The sequence below is a fragment of the Lepisma saccharinum genome, chromosome 1 (genome assembly GCF_977018435.1).
Source record: "Lepisma saccharinum chromosome 1, izLepSacc3.1, whole genome shotgun sequence".
NCBI classification, from domain to species: Eukaryota; Metazoa; Arthropoda; class Insecta; order Zygentoma; family Lepismatidae; genus Lepisma; species Lepisma saccharinum.
Genome location: NC_139229.1, coordinates 74,553,313 through 74,566,897, shown reverse-complemented (window position 1 = coordinate 74,566,897; position 13,585 = coordinate 74,553,313). Strand labels below are relative to the sequence as shown.

The following is a 13,585-nucleotide window of genomic DNA, read 5'->3' as shown; positions in this document are numbered from 1 at the left end:
TTCTCTCCCTTAAACCATATCGTAATTCCCACAAAATATTTAATTAAGACAGCGTATCTACCAAAAGTAACATTTTTCTTAGCTTTACTGAACATTATATTTGATCTGCCCCTCCTCCCTAAACAGGGGTGCCATCACTCAAGACCACACCTAAAATCGTTCATCATAATCGAGAATATCGTGTGGATCCCACTTTAAACTGTAGGTTCAGTCCCGATTAGCCTTAGAGTGCATAAAGTGGACTCAAAGCACCAAATCAATCAATCAATCGAGAATATCGCTTGTCTTTAATGCAGCTTTAGTATAAAAACTTCATATTCACCTCATTAAAGCGCCAAACACACATCGTAGCAACAAATTATTGCGAGCGAAGCAAGCAAGAAAATTTTTACATCCATTTCTTTGCAGGCTTTGAAGAATATTAATTTATTGGAGTGTCAATACTTTCTTACGATCCAGAGATATTTAGTCTTCTCTTTTTCCAGCTTCTTCTTTGGCACATTCGGGGTCAAAAACGTAAGGATGCCTTATCGCTAAATACAGTCTCCAAAATGTAATGTTCGAACTCACTCTCCACTACAGAAATCCCTTGACAATCTAAGATTTAACACTTTATCAAGAGCTTTCTATCTCCCCCTTTAAATTTCATACTCGATTTTACCACCAAAATTTCCATGCCAATTTTAGACTTAGTGTTAATATTGAAGAGTAGATATTGCCTCCTCCAAAAAAATAATTCTCAGTCTCCACACCAGAATTTCTGCAACAGTCTAAGACAATAGTAATACACAAGAATTGGATACCCCCTCAATTTAATGCTCAATCCCCCGCTAACTAAAGTACTCGCCATAATCTAAGACCTAGAGTTGGATACTGTCCCCCCAAAGTTTAATTCAGAATCCCCCTCAGAACACACGAGTCAATTAAGGCCTAATATGTATGAGTTCGATATCCCCCCCCCCTTTCGATAATGCCCTAAACACTTTCATTTCTTCATCTAATGGACTAAATATGGTGCATTTAAGGTGTAAAATTTTTACATATATTTTGGAAAAGATATAAATGTTGAATTTTATATTATTTGAAGTGAAAAAACCACCCAAAAAATCTCGATGGCGCATCCTTTGCATAAAACCCCTGTGTGGGGACCCCTGCCAGGATTTATCAACAAAAAAAATCACGATAGCAACAGGTAAAACTTGGCAAATGTATCACCAAAAAAATCACACGAAGAAAGGATTTCTCTTTGTTGCTTTAATTTTGGACACTAGTATATTTGCTGTAATGTATATCTTAACATCATCAGTAATTCAATATAGAAACAGAAAATAAGAGTCAAGTCAGAGTTAGTCTGTCATACAAATTACAAGCGACTCGTTCTTGTGCTCACCTGATCACATCGTGGATTATAGTAACAATAAGTCTTAACTCGCATCTTTTTCACTTCTAACACATTACGTACATTGCATAAGATAATTAGGGTGTACAGGCCGACCGTATGCATTCATGATAGGACTGCACAATCATATTGCGGTTTGCTAATAGCTTACCCGCATGCTGCATTTCCTTGAACTTCGCTGTTGAAATGTTCTACCTTTCAAGACATGCAAGATGACTGCTTATATGAAAGCCCAACCTAGTTGCTACTCTTTAATAAAATACTTACGCCTGTATAGGCTGTGGTGACCTCTGAAACTAATTTACCCGGAAATCCCATGCTGCCCTTGATCTTCGGATACCTCACAATATCAGATTTAGAAGCAGGTGTAATATCTTTCTCAATTTAACTATACCTTTTAAATTTTACAGTCAAATTAAATAACAATATAGGCAATAAACTTATGGAGGTTTATGATACCTTGCACATGCTAATTCTTCGAATGTGTTAACCTTTGAACTTGCGCACATGCAACAAAGGAAAACGCGGAGTATATTGCCACAGAGTGCAACTGTGATGGAACTGTGCCAGTCTGTGGCCGTATAACATTGCCCTTGATGTTACAAATCCGTTCTAGCTCGCTGTGCGTAGTTGTCCATTAGCATCGTGTTTTATTTGGAAAATATATGACTGTAGGTGTATATGTGCCTCATGAACCTCACTGACATTTCCTTCTTTCCACTTTTTTGCTCTTTGCAGAGTGGGATGCACAAATATTACGAAGAAAATTGTATATCGGCTTGTTTTAGGCAATGCGAGCTTCAACAATTGAACAAACTAGTGACAACTGCACCAGCATACGCAAAAATCCAGCCCTAAAGACATTGTAGAATGGAATTCACACCAAATCCAAGGTTCGAGAATCGGACACCAGATCCAAGGTTCGCATCCTGCATAATTCCTAAAATTTCGGATTCGGTTAATCAGATTCGAATGCTACGAGACAGATTTCTACATCGGACTGGTTACAATCCCCCCTAGAAGTTACCTCTAGAACCATAGACTACAAGAAGTACAAGGCTGGTTGGTAACTACTGAAACACCTTCAAACATCCATTAAAAATGGAACGGAGAAACAAGATAGAATCAGATCAAGGCTTCAAACTCTTAATACCATATTTCAAAGAAACGGGCAAACATTCACCTCACTGCTCTTCATATCTACTTTCATCTGGGTTTTATGGTAACCATTAAAATGAACCATGTGCCCCGTGTTTTGCAAGTGAATGTCAGGTTTTCTGTTCCCACGAAGCTACGCCTGAATGTTTTACTTGGGATTGGGCATGCTTTTTGCGTAAATGAATGCTATTCGTCAGAATGCTTCACATCCCAGACACACGCGACTGGAAAAGCGTGGGAGTAATGCATTAAGTAGATCAAGGAATTGTAAATCATTATTTTTATAATAAAAGTAACGGAACAATGGACTAGCTTTCACTCGTTATTATACTGGAATTTTTTGCTGCAGAATACAGTTTACTACTATTGCCATTGGTGCAGGCACGTAGACTAAGGGGGCTGAAACCCTTCCCGAAATCCTACAAATATCTAATGTAAATAGTGTATAGTGATAACTAATTTTACTTCCTTAGTGGGATTAAACATTAGATCGAAAAATGTTTAGTGTATAATACAGGAACCAGGTTATATTTTTATATTCTACCATTAAATTCAAAGAATAAATGGATCCACAACTCTCAAAATGTATAGTTTTCTTTGTGAGAAGTCACACAATATAATCTTTATGAGTAAAATTTGGGCCTAACTTTTAAAGCCTTTTTTAACGGAATGTGTAAAAATTAGTAACAAAATAACAATAACTATGAATTTCAGTACACTAACTGTACAAAATGTAAGGAAAATAATGGACAAGATTTGTGTTGAATATTCAAGTAGCAATGTCTCTCATGTATATAATTTGGATTAAAATTTGTTTATTTTTAATAACTTATAATAGTTATTATTGTAAAATAACAATTATAACCATGGTAATAATTATTGTCATAATTTCCACAGTGGCCTGTCCCTCTACAAATATTTCTGGCGACGTCTGTGCTGATAAGGGATGAGCCCCCCTCCCCCCCCCAAATAAAATCCTGACTTCGGGCCTGCATCGGTGATTAAGCATACTTAACCACTGGCGCAGACATAAAAGACATTTTGAGATGATAAAGACAGGAAAACTACGCGTCAGTGCCAAGAAATATAATTGAAATATTAGTATGGATACGAAAATATTCACATGCTAGAAGCTTAAATGTTGAGTGAAAAATATAACTTGCTTTAAAAAGCAGCTTCTCTGAAAAATATATCCTCTTTGTCCACTCGTTTCTTGAAATCACGCGTTCTTCTGTTCTATCAATGGTTGTCTGCGTAATTTCTACCACGCATGGACAAAAAAGCATTTTTCTTAATAATTTTATTGCAACATTTCTGCAAGAAGACTGTACTAATCTTACTTGAAACTACGTATCGACACTTATAACAATCAATTAAATATGTTGACATTGAAATGACATAATATGTATAAAATCTCCATCGTATGTATATGACCAATATAGCTGCACGCCAGATTTGTTAGTTCCTTCCTGTTACTGGTTCTCTTAACGTCGCTTATTTCTACCTCGAGATTTATCGCAACGTGAAGAGGACAAAGGATGTAAAGTTAGAAGATAGAAAATAGAAGAAATCTGTGCAATTCTTCTTGTTTCGGAGAAAAAAAAATATATTTGGAATTCCTTGTAAATTCACGGTTGAGCGCATGATTTGCAACATAAAATTAGTGCAACAAATGGAAATATTTAGGAAACTGCGAATATAATACTCGAAGATTGTCCTAAACAGTGTTCGAGAATTCCAAAAAGTTATACATTTTTTCAGATTGTATCCATACTTTTGCTCCTCTGTATTTCAAGGATTTTTAAAATGTTGTATTTGCATGTGTGTGTGTTTGTGTGGATATAGTATTATTATAGTATTTACGATGGTCCACACTTACTGTAACACATTTCACTTTTCTCCACAATGTAAAAATGGTGGAGTCATGACTCATGAGTGGGAAAAAATTCTTCTTGTAAATGCCGATATTGTAAATAAGGAAATAAATTAAAATTAAATTAAAAACATATTTTTAAAAAAATGCTGAGAATAAAAATGGTATCTAATAATCGCCTAGAGATTTCTTAGATTTACAAAATAACTTTTAAGAGTTTGAAAACTTCTTTGCAATAACATCTTGCAAGGCGTTCGTGTTCTTAATAACGTAAATACATTCTAGCACACTGAAGGGTTACAGCTTCTTAGACTCGCCTGTTGCAAATAGCTGCTCCTAGATTCACAAAAACATTTCCGGAACGCCATAAAACTAGTCATGCATGTAGTTACGGATGACCTTTATATGAAGGACTAACTTTGATCTTGAGACGCAACCCCAAGTCTACCTTATAGTAACTATTTTTTCAGGTAAATATAGAGATGTAAACGTATGCATGTCTTTGATGTTGATTTATTTAATGCGACTTGTTTTTACCGTTATCAAGGGGGAGATAAGAAAGGGATGAATGGAACACGGAAATGGAATAAAGTGCCGCGACCTACGTCATACATACCATCCCACCAAGTGCAACGATCATGAGTCCGTCATATGAACCCCACACTTAATTTGTAATTGCATTTTTCCTTTACTTCGCTTTTCTGCCACTTTAGGTAACTGGGACGATGAGGATGAATGATGATTCAATGACATTGATGAAGACCCAAAAGAACCAGTCTTGGCCAGGACCCCACTCTGGAACCTTGGATGGTCATCGTGAGTCGCAACTCAACATGGGGACCCACCGAGACGGCTCCCTCAAACCAACCATTTAAGCAATTCTATATTTTAGCCATCAAACATTTACGTTTGAATATTTAACGTGTTACTTCATGTTAGTTTCGATCCAAGTGATGTTCTCAATTTTATTGCATTTCAAATATAGACATGAAGGCCATTTGACAAGTATACATGCCTACACGCTTTAAGTACTCGGTAACGAACCGTACATATTTAATCATGCAATCTTTATCAAGAATCGTTTCATGTTGAATTCAATCTATTTTTTTTTTAAAAAAAAATGTCTTATCAAGTGGCATTCCAACCGAAGCATAACGTTCAGCATTGGTACTAATAGTTTTCATGTCGAATTGCCGAAGTTAACTTGTTTTCAAAATCAAGACCGTGAAATAAGAAAGTTGATTTTCTCGTTACAATCCATTGTTGCAAACACAAAACAACCTAATGTATTGCGTAATGCTCCATTTACTTCCATACAGCAATGCAACTCGCCTTGACATTCCAACTACATGGTCATGTTTTAAGAAAACGTTTTGTGTTCACAATGTTTGTTCCAGTCTCAGGCAATAAATAGAGAACAAAAAGTTTGCATATATGCTGAAAATGTTGCTTTCGCTGTAACATGGACGTTCTAGCTTCAGTACTAATTAGGAAGATATATTTAATATTCACAAGTTGTAGCAACATAATGTTGGATCTACATTGTAATGTTTAGTTTGTATGGTGCATCATCTTGATTTCGTATTGCAATTTCAACGAGCGACACGAATATCAAGTCAACTTCGGAACAGATCTGCTTTGATGCGTGTTCACAAATCCTAGCTTGTTTCCAACGATCAACGTCAACAGTTCTAACTGAAGCGTTCCCACGACATTATACAAAGTGAGATAAGTAGCTACCCCATGATCTTTTGTTTATAAAAATAAAACCGTACATTCATGCCGTGTAGAGATGGTTGGAATAAATAATAGCATAACGGAAATTAACCGAAATGCATTGCTATTCTTAAGAGGAATTATTTTTCAGAATGGAAGTGGAATTGACACTTTCGTTGGTTATGCTCATGATCTGTTCATGAATACCAAAACATTATGGACAACTGTTACTACGTCTAGTTCCCACAGTCTACTTTCGGTTGTAACTTAACCGAAATGCATTGCATTGCATTAGTCATAAATAATAGTATCATTCCATGTAAGTTCTGTAAGGAACGTTGGAAACTACTTGGGTTGTTTCTTACATGTGAAACCTACCCGATAGATTTAGTAATCCTATCCCTCAAACCCGGTCATATTATACACCACTTACTAACACCACTTTCCATCGAGATGTTTTATCAGAAGCACTTTATAGACGAGCTGCTATGGACAGCATTAGCACCTTGGGAAATACATGCTAACATCACCAAACCTGACCTGCCTAACCTATCCACGTATGCATACATACCTTAAATGAACAAAATGTAACTGGTCCGTGTCGAAATCTTACACCCTCGATTTCGCAAGTGATTTTTTTTTTATGAAGATTATGTGCTGCTAATTGAGAATAATAAAATTCTGGAGCGCGGAAATAAGTATTTACGACTGTACAGCCGTTTGTAGTTGAGATGTAACCGTTTGAAGTTGCGAGGTGGTTGCTGTGTTCAAGTTTCCCACAGATTCCGGGCTTCGCCCCTGGGGAAATTAACTTACCGCCTCCTACCGCTACCGCGGTCCCGCCTTTCTACATAGAGTCCCTTTTGAAGGTATGTTAGAAACTCGCCGGAGCCACCTGCCCCCAATACTATTTTTCGCACAGACACATTTAGGTACCAAAGAAATAAGGCTGAAATTAAACCTCAAAAGGTAACTTACCTCTTTATCCCAAGTGCAGGCTGAATTGCGGGTCGAAGTTAATTTGAAAGTCCAAAAGAGTAGTCAGTCGTATGTCAAAAGTCTTTTCCACAGAATGCTACCCTCCCCTTTCCGTACCATCATACAAATAAGAAGTTGCAAATTATCCCATCCCACAAGTCATTCAGAAAATACAACCCTCCCCTTTTCTTGCCCGCAGTTGCGAAGAGAAATGTGCACGATCTTCCACAAGATAACGTTGTCACACAAATCAATGCCAATGTCCCAAATCTCCAACCCGGCAATACGTCATACAAATAACATATCGCAAATTATCCCATTGCACAAGTCAATCATAACAAGAAAAAGAAAAAGTGTGGACGTGCGCCTGTGTCATGAATCCATTATGGAAGCCCTGAAAAGTCAGCACGTAAAGAACTTCAATATATATATATATAAAGTAAGTTTCGTAGCCGTAGACTTAAAAAAAAATACCTTCCGCGCTATTTAGAAACACCCTTCGTTACAAGAAACTTATTTATTTGACGAAAATATTTGAAATGTTTGCGAAATACAGGGTGTAAGATATCGGCACGGAGCTTAAAAAAGTTACCATATCTTGATACTGCGAAAGCTATCGACCACTTTCACAATCTCAATTATATTCAAGAAAAGGCTATAATTAAAGCACGTTGCATTGCAAACAGAAACAATTCCACAAAGATTCAGGCAACCGCTACGCAACCTATTTGGACGCAAAACTGAGACACTCCTTTGGGCGAAGCAATGTTCAGTATCAACTTTCCAACGCCAACTGACTTGATACAAAGTAGTGCAACTATACGCAATCCCTCCCTCCCCCAGAACTATCTCCGAAATAGTAGCATTAAAAATTAAGTAACTTTCACTGTCCACTTATTTTACATCGCAATATTTAAATCTCAAAACTTTTAATTTCTTGCCTTCAGATGAGGAGGAGTAGAAGTACTGAATGGACGACGACGTCACCACTACGCCATTGAAAAAGCGTTCTAAGCTTGAGAAATTTGATTAAAAGCTGTTCAGTGGGATCGATCCATGAGTATTACCGTGAAAATTGTCCATGACTATATTCATTCATTTCTCTCTTACATCCTGTGTTTTTAAGAGATGGATTTTTATGTATGCTGGTGGAGAAGTTGTCATCAGCTTGTTTTGAGTTTCTTTTAATTCTTAAAGCTCTTATTGGGTCAAATGAAGTGCACGAACATGGTGATGGACAATTTGCACGGTAATACTCATGGATCCCTCTCTACCATGTAGGGGCGTGAAGTTTTCGTTTTAACGATAACATAGAAAAGTTGGAGAAAGCAAAATAAAGTGTTTAAAATGTATTTGGGTAGGTTAAGGAGGCAAATTTTCCGCGTTTCGGAATCGCGAAATAAAGCGAATTATGGCATTTTCCAGAATAAGACCCAATTTTGCACTGTAACGTGAAAACCGCCGCAAAATATCCAATATAAACTGGGGATAACATTTCTTCTGTTCAAAGAGGGCTGAAGCGCTATGAGTTCTGTCATTTCTAGCCTAGCTGGTGAAAGTTCAAAGGGATTGTCACGCTTCATTAATTAATTCATTGCAGTTTGGCTGTTTAGTATTTATTTTATACTTAGTAGCCGATGAGATGAAATAGGTTTCAAATGCAAGAAATTCTGTCATTTCTCACAAAGGTAAGCATTATTATTTTTTTTGAGTCATTAATGCTAAACTCGGTCTCAATTTTCCAGAACTAAAGCAATGTGGAAATCTTAAGCATAGAAGAAACAGTAAAAGCGCCTGCAAAAATAACACCTATTTTAAATTAACAATACCGAATTTTGCCTTAAACCGCAAAAAATAACACAGAATTGCAATAAAAAATAACATCGAAATTTAGGGAAAAATAAAGTGAAAACCTCACATCCCTAGTTATATGTACTAAGACGTACTACAGAACAAATGAGATTAGAAACAACACAAGAATATTATTTCTGCTCCATAAATTATGCCCTTGTCAAGACGCTTACCGGATTTTTTTCTGTTCATTCTTGACTATATGTACCTCTATATTCACATACGATTACACTTACCTCCCAGAAGAGCCATATACTAAAGGCAGTTTGTAGAAAGTTGTACAATACAAGTGTGTTGCGAAGATCGAAGGGTTTCCTGTTTTCCATCAACTTTGGTCCCAGAACTTTGGCGAAGTACACGTAAAAGAGGCAGATAGAAAGTGTCGGGAGTGGACTGCTCATCATGGTCCAATGAACCACTCGTGGATCTGAAGAAGAAAGGGATTGTCTTGTATGGCATGTGTAAATTTAATACTATAAGAAGACAAATTTACATAAGTATTTTAATGTTCTGCTATTCCATAACCATGCCTAGTTATGTAATAACTAGGCCAAATGGATCTTCATACATACAAGAATACCTATACTCTGACCCAGAAATCCTTGAGTTTACCCCTCCATACACTCACTTTCCCTCTCACGTGTTCATTGGTCGAACCATTTCGAGTCACTATTTGCGCAGATGACTCGTTTTCGTTCGATTGCTCCATAAAATCCTGGGACAGAGCACAGAAGTAGAATACATTTGGCAGACACACTTTCTAAGCATAATGAAGAAATGTTTTCAGTGTTAAACCACAGATAAAGATAGAAGAAGTGGAAGCAAGATTTCGAGTTGTGCCTCTCAGCGCCTCTAGACGTATTATTTAGAAACTTCTTGCGAGGGGGCGTTCCCAGTGGGAGGTCCGTGCATCGGTTTTCCTGCCTTAGATGAAGATCTGATTACATATCTTTATCTGTGGTTAAACTCTTTACTCATAATAAAACAATAACCTATGTTGATAATATGAGGAACATCTGAAGAACACCAATTACGAATTTGAGCTACTTAGCACACCCAATTGTCAACCTCGCTTCCACATAGTATACCTTGGATTGAATTTTGCAGATTAACGAGGCTCTGGCATCTGGATCCAAAGCCAGTGTAAACGTCTGTGAGACTTGTGTGCAATTCATATATGTTTGTGATTGTTCCTTCATCTACTTCATCTCATGACTTTTCATCTTCATCTTCGGAATTAGCCAAAAAGTAGCAGAAGCGCGAAGTAAAACAAATAAATTCATTCAATCAATCAATCGATTGATTTAGGGGACCTGTATTTTTACAGCCATCTTGTCCAAATCCTGTTTCATGGTGTTATCTTTTTGTAATACCATACTACCACGTTACAGAGTACACTGTCAACAAAGAAACAATCACATGTATTCTCCTTAGTGAAGCTATTATATTGAAATTTCTTACTCAAGAATTGTTTCAAACATGTACGTATTGCTTGCAGAATGGTTTTAAAAAGTAAAGATTTTGGTAATGAGTTTTACTTACTGTCACTTGTTTATATGGAAACAAAGTTTATACTATTACATCATATTGCTATTAGCTCAAAGCAGCAATGGAGTCCAATAGTGTGACGTTACAGCAGACGACGCGCTGAGACTGAGTCTTCACAACAGGAGAACGTGCTTTTTTCCTATCCAATTCAATGCTATTTTCCTTCGGAAGGGTCAGCTTTAATTATTGTGAGCGCAATTATGAAACAAAATTATGATGCGTATCGTACATCAATGTAAAGATGAGATTTCGGAGAATACGTCTTTATATAACACATACCTTACAGATGAGAATGTAAAGAATAAATGGAATAATAAATCGAGTAAAGCGAATGCTCCAAAAGAAATCTCAGCCAATGAGCGTCGTCGGTTCAATCGCCTGAGGCTGCTGGTTTCCCACCATCCATAGCGGCAGCGTGGCCGACTTCAGATCGGGTGAGCTTCGGGTCGGCTTCGGCTGTGCTCGGACGTGGAATGTTTTGAAAATGCATGATTTTCTTACTCCGGTTATTCTTTACCTTATCCTCTGTAAGGTATGTGTGATATATAGTTGTATTCTCCGAAATCTCATCTTTACACTGATGTACGATACGCATCATAATTTTGTTTCATAACTGCTGTCACAATAATTAAAGCTACCCCTTCCGAAGGAAAATAGCATTGAATTGGATAGGAAGAAAACACGTTCTCTCGTTGTAAAGACTCAGTTCCAGCTCGTCGTCTGCTTGTGACGTCACCACTAATGTACTCCATACAAACAACGTATTACTCTTCCGGTTACAATATAGACCTTGTTTCTAAAATTCTACACGGTGTGTATATACTTAAGTGAAACATGAAATTTCCATCCATGATATATTTTGTGCATAGTACATCAACCGGACTCTCTAAAAATGTGAAAATACAAACTGAATGGGTCTTTCAAATCACTAAATAATAAAGTAAATAAAGTTCTGAATAATCATATAACACCTTATGCGTATTTAAAAGACACCAGGAAGATGTTATCAGACATAATTACAAAGGTTTATTGTAATGAATTTTGAATACAGGTTACATAAGAGAAACTAAGCATTGAGAAACAAAGATTATGCTTTCGTGTAAATAGGGAAGACTACAAGTGTTCAAACACTTCTGTTGCATGCATGGTGTCAAGGTCAATAAAGGCCAAATTATTTTCCTTGTTGCAATATTTAAAATTTTGTGCCACGTGTCCAAGCAGAATAACAACGCAAAAAGATGGGAAAGACATCCGTTGTTCAATCGACTCTACTTAGAAGTTCTGAGTTCCAGCCTTATCCCCGCAATAACACATAATTGACAAAAAAAATTCTTACAACATTTCGCTGACATGAAAAATACTTAGTGAAACGCACATGGATATCTTAGTAATGATTTTTCATGTCTGTTCAAAATTATTTACGGTGGCTTTTCTGCTTAAGACCGAATCTGATTTCGTGTCTTCTGTTGTCGCATGGCTTGATGAAAAATTCATCATAAAATTGTAGTCTCGAATTTTAAACTGGGTTGTCGCCAGGCGATTGGGCGCCGGGAATTGAATATTAAAATGTTTTTATGTTGTCATGTGTGATATGTAATGTTGTGAATGTGTGTTTGTATATTCGCATATATTTTGTACTGTGTGAATAAAACGCAGCCTACGCTTTCTGTAATTGGAGGTTTAAATCATCGGTAATGATATCTGCTACTACAGTTTTAAGCAATCCGATTGGGTGACGTGTCTGACTGGCTGACGTGACGTGAGGTTAGGCTGGGTTGGGTTAGATAGAAGAAGAAGAAGAAAGTATTGTACTAATTCCAACCTTAATACTATGTAGAAGTGCAAATAATAAATATGGTTTTGGCGCTACTCAAGGGAGCGCCCTGGATTGGCGCACAGGACAGTCGCCCTGTCGAAACGGAAGTGGCTTCGCACTTCCTTCTGCCGTTTCGCAACCGGCGACAGCAAAACAAAAACCCGAAGAATGCGGGTGTCCAGACCGTAAAGGCCTGAAGCTACGAGCTTTTCGCGATGGAACCAACTTCCGCTGTGAGCACAAGGGTCCCTTTAGTTGGCTCAGGTGGAGGAGCCCGCTTGCATCACTCCACGGAAAGTAAACCACGAGGAGTGTCCGAATCGATGAAGCCGCAGCTAATCGAGGGTGTCCGGAGCTTTCACCTTTTCACTACCTCCCCCCGAACACCCACTGCTCTCAAAGTTTTCATTCAATATTCCACCAGTCGAAGAAGCTCCTTGCGCAAGGCAAATATCAACAGACGCGTGCGTGAGATTCAGGGTAAGTAGGATGCCCACACATACAGGGTGTCCAAAAAGTACCATACCACAGGCCATACGAATACCCATACTTTATGACAGGGTGCAAAACGATTGAAGACTGGTGAGGGGAGGAAGACCTTAATTTACACAGGTACACTCCTAAATATAAATATTTAATTCTTTATCTTTTTGACATTAATTTCCTTGCCAGGACAGTTGTTTTTACACAAAGTTTGGCGATCTTAACTACACATAAGCTAGATAATGAATACGGACTGCTACATCTCTATACTTATACAATCTTTTATCCTATTCATGTAATAATACCAATATTAATTAATTTACATATTTTAATAAATTTTATTTTTATTGTATTTAATTATCTTATTTAAACATTTATATTATTAATTCTGAGACACTTGGTTCGACCCCCCCCCCGAAATATATTTCTAAATACTTGCCTGACATAAAGGAATTAATTTGTTACTTTTATTCAAACGAATTTCTTTACCAAGTGATTAAAAATGTCAAAATACTAAATAGTGGAAATTGTTTTATATATGGGTTTTGCTTAATTTTTGTTTCTATTAACACAAACATTAGTCAATTAGATTGCTCACTTATATTTATCTTCCATTGTTGCTTTACTTCTATTGTGCAGTATTGTTATTGTTGTATATCTGTTAATGGAATCTTGAAAGACAGAGTGAGATAGATAAGAGTGTGACGGGAGAAAGAGCTTGCAAGACACGAAGAGACCGTACATTATCCTTCCTTCTTTCTAT

The 13,585-nt window shown here is 37.1% G+C and overlaps 1 protein-coding gene across 3 annotated transcripts in view; it reads right to left on the bottom strand.

Annotated features, from left to right (window-relative positions):
- Positions 1 to 13,585, bottom strand: part of LOC145996562 (very long chain fatty acid elongase AAEL008004-like) — a 129,444-nt gene that overhangs the window by 45,526 nt on the left and 70,333 nt on the right. For all 3 annotated transcript variants that reach the window (XM_083133068.1, XM_083133062.1, XM_083133066.1), the window contains exon 3: positions 9,212 to 9,402. In XM_083133068.1, coding sequence (XP_082989194.1) covers positions 9,212 to 9,402 — 191 coding nt within the window. The remainder of the gene's footprint in view (positions 1 to 9,211; positions 9,403 to 13,585) is intronic.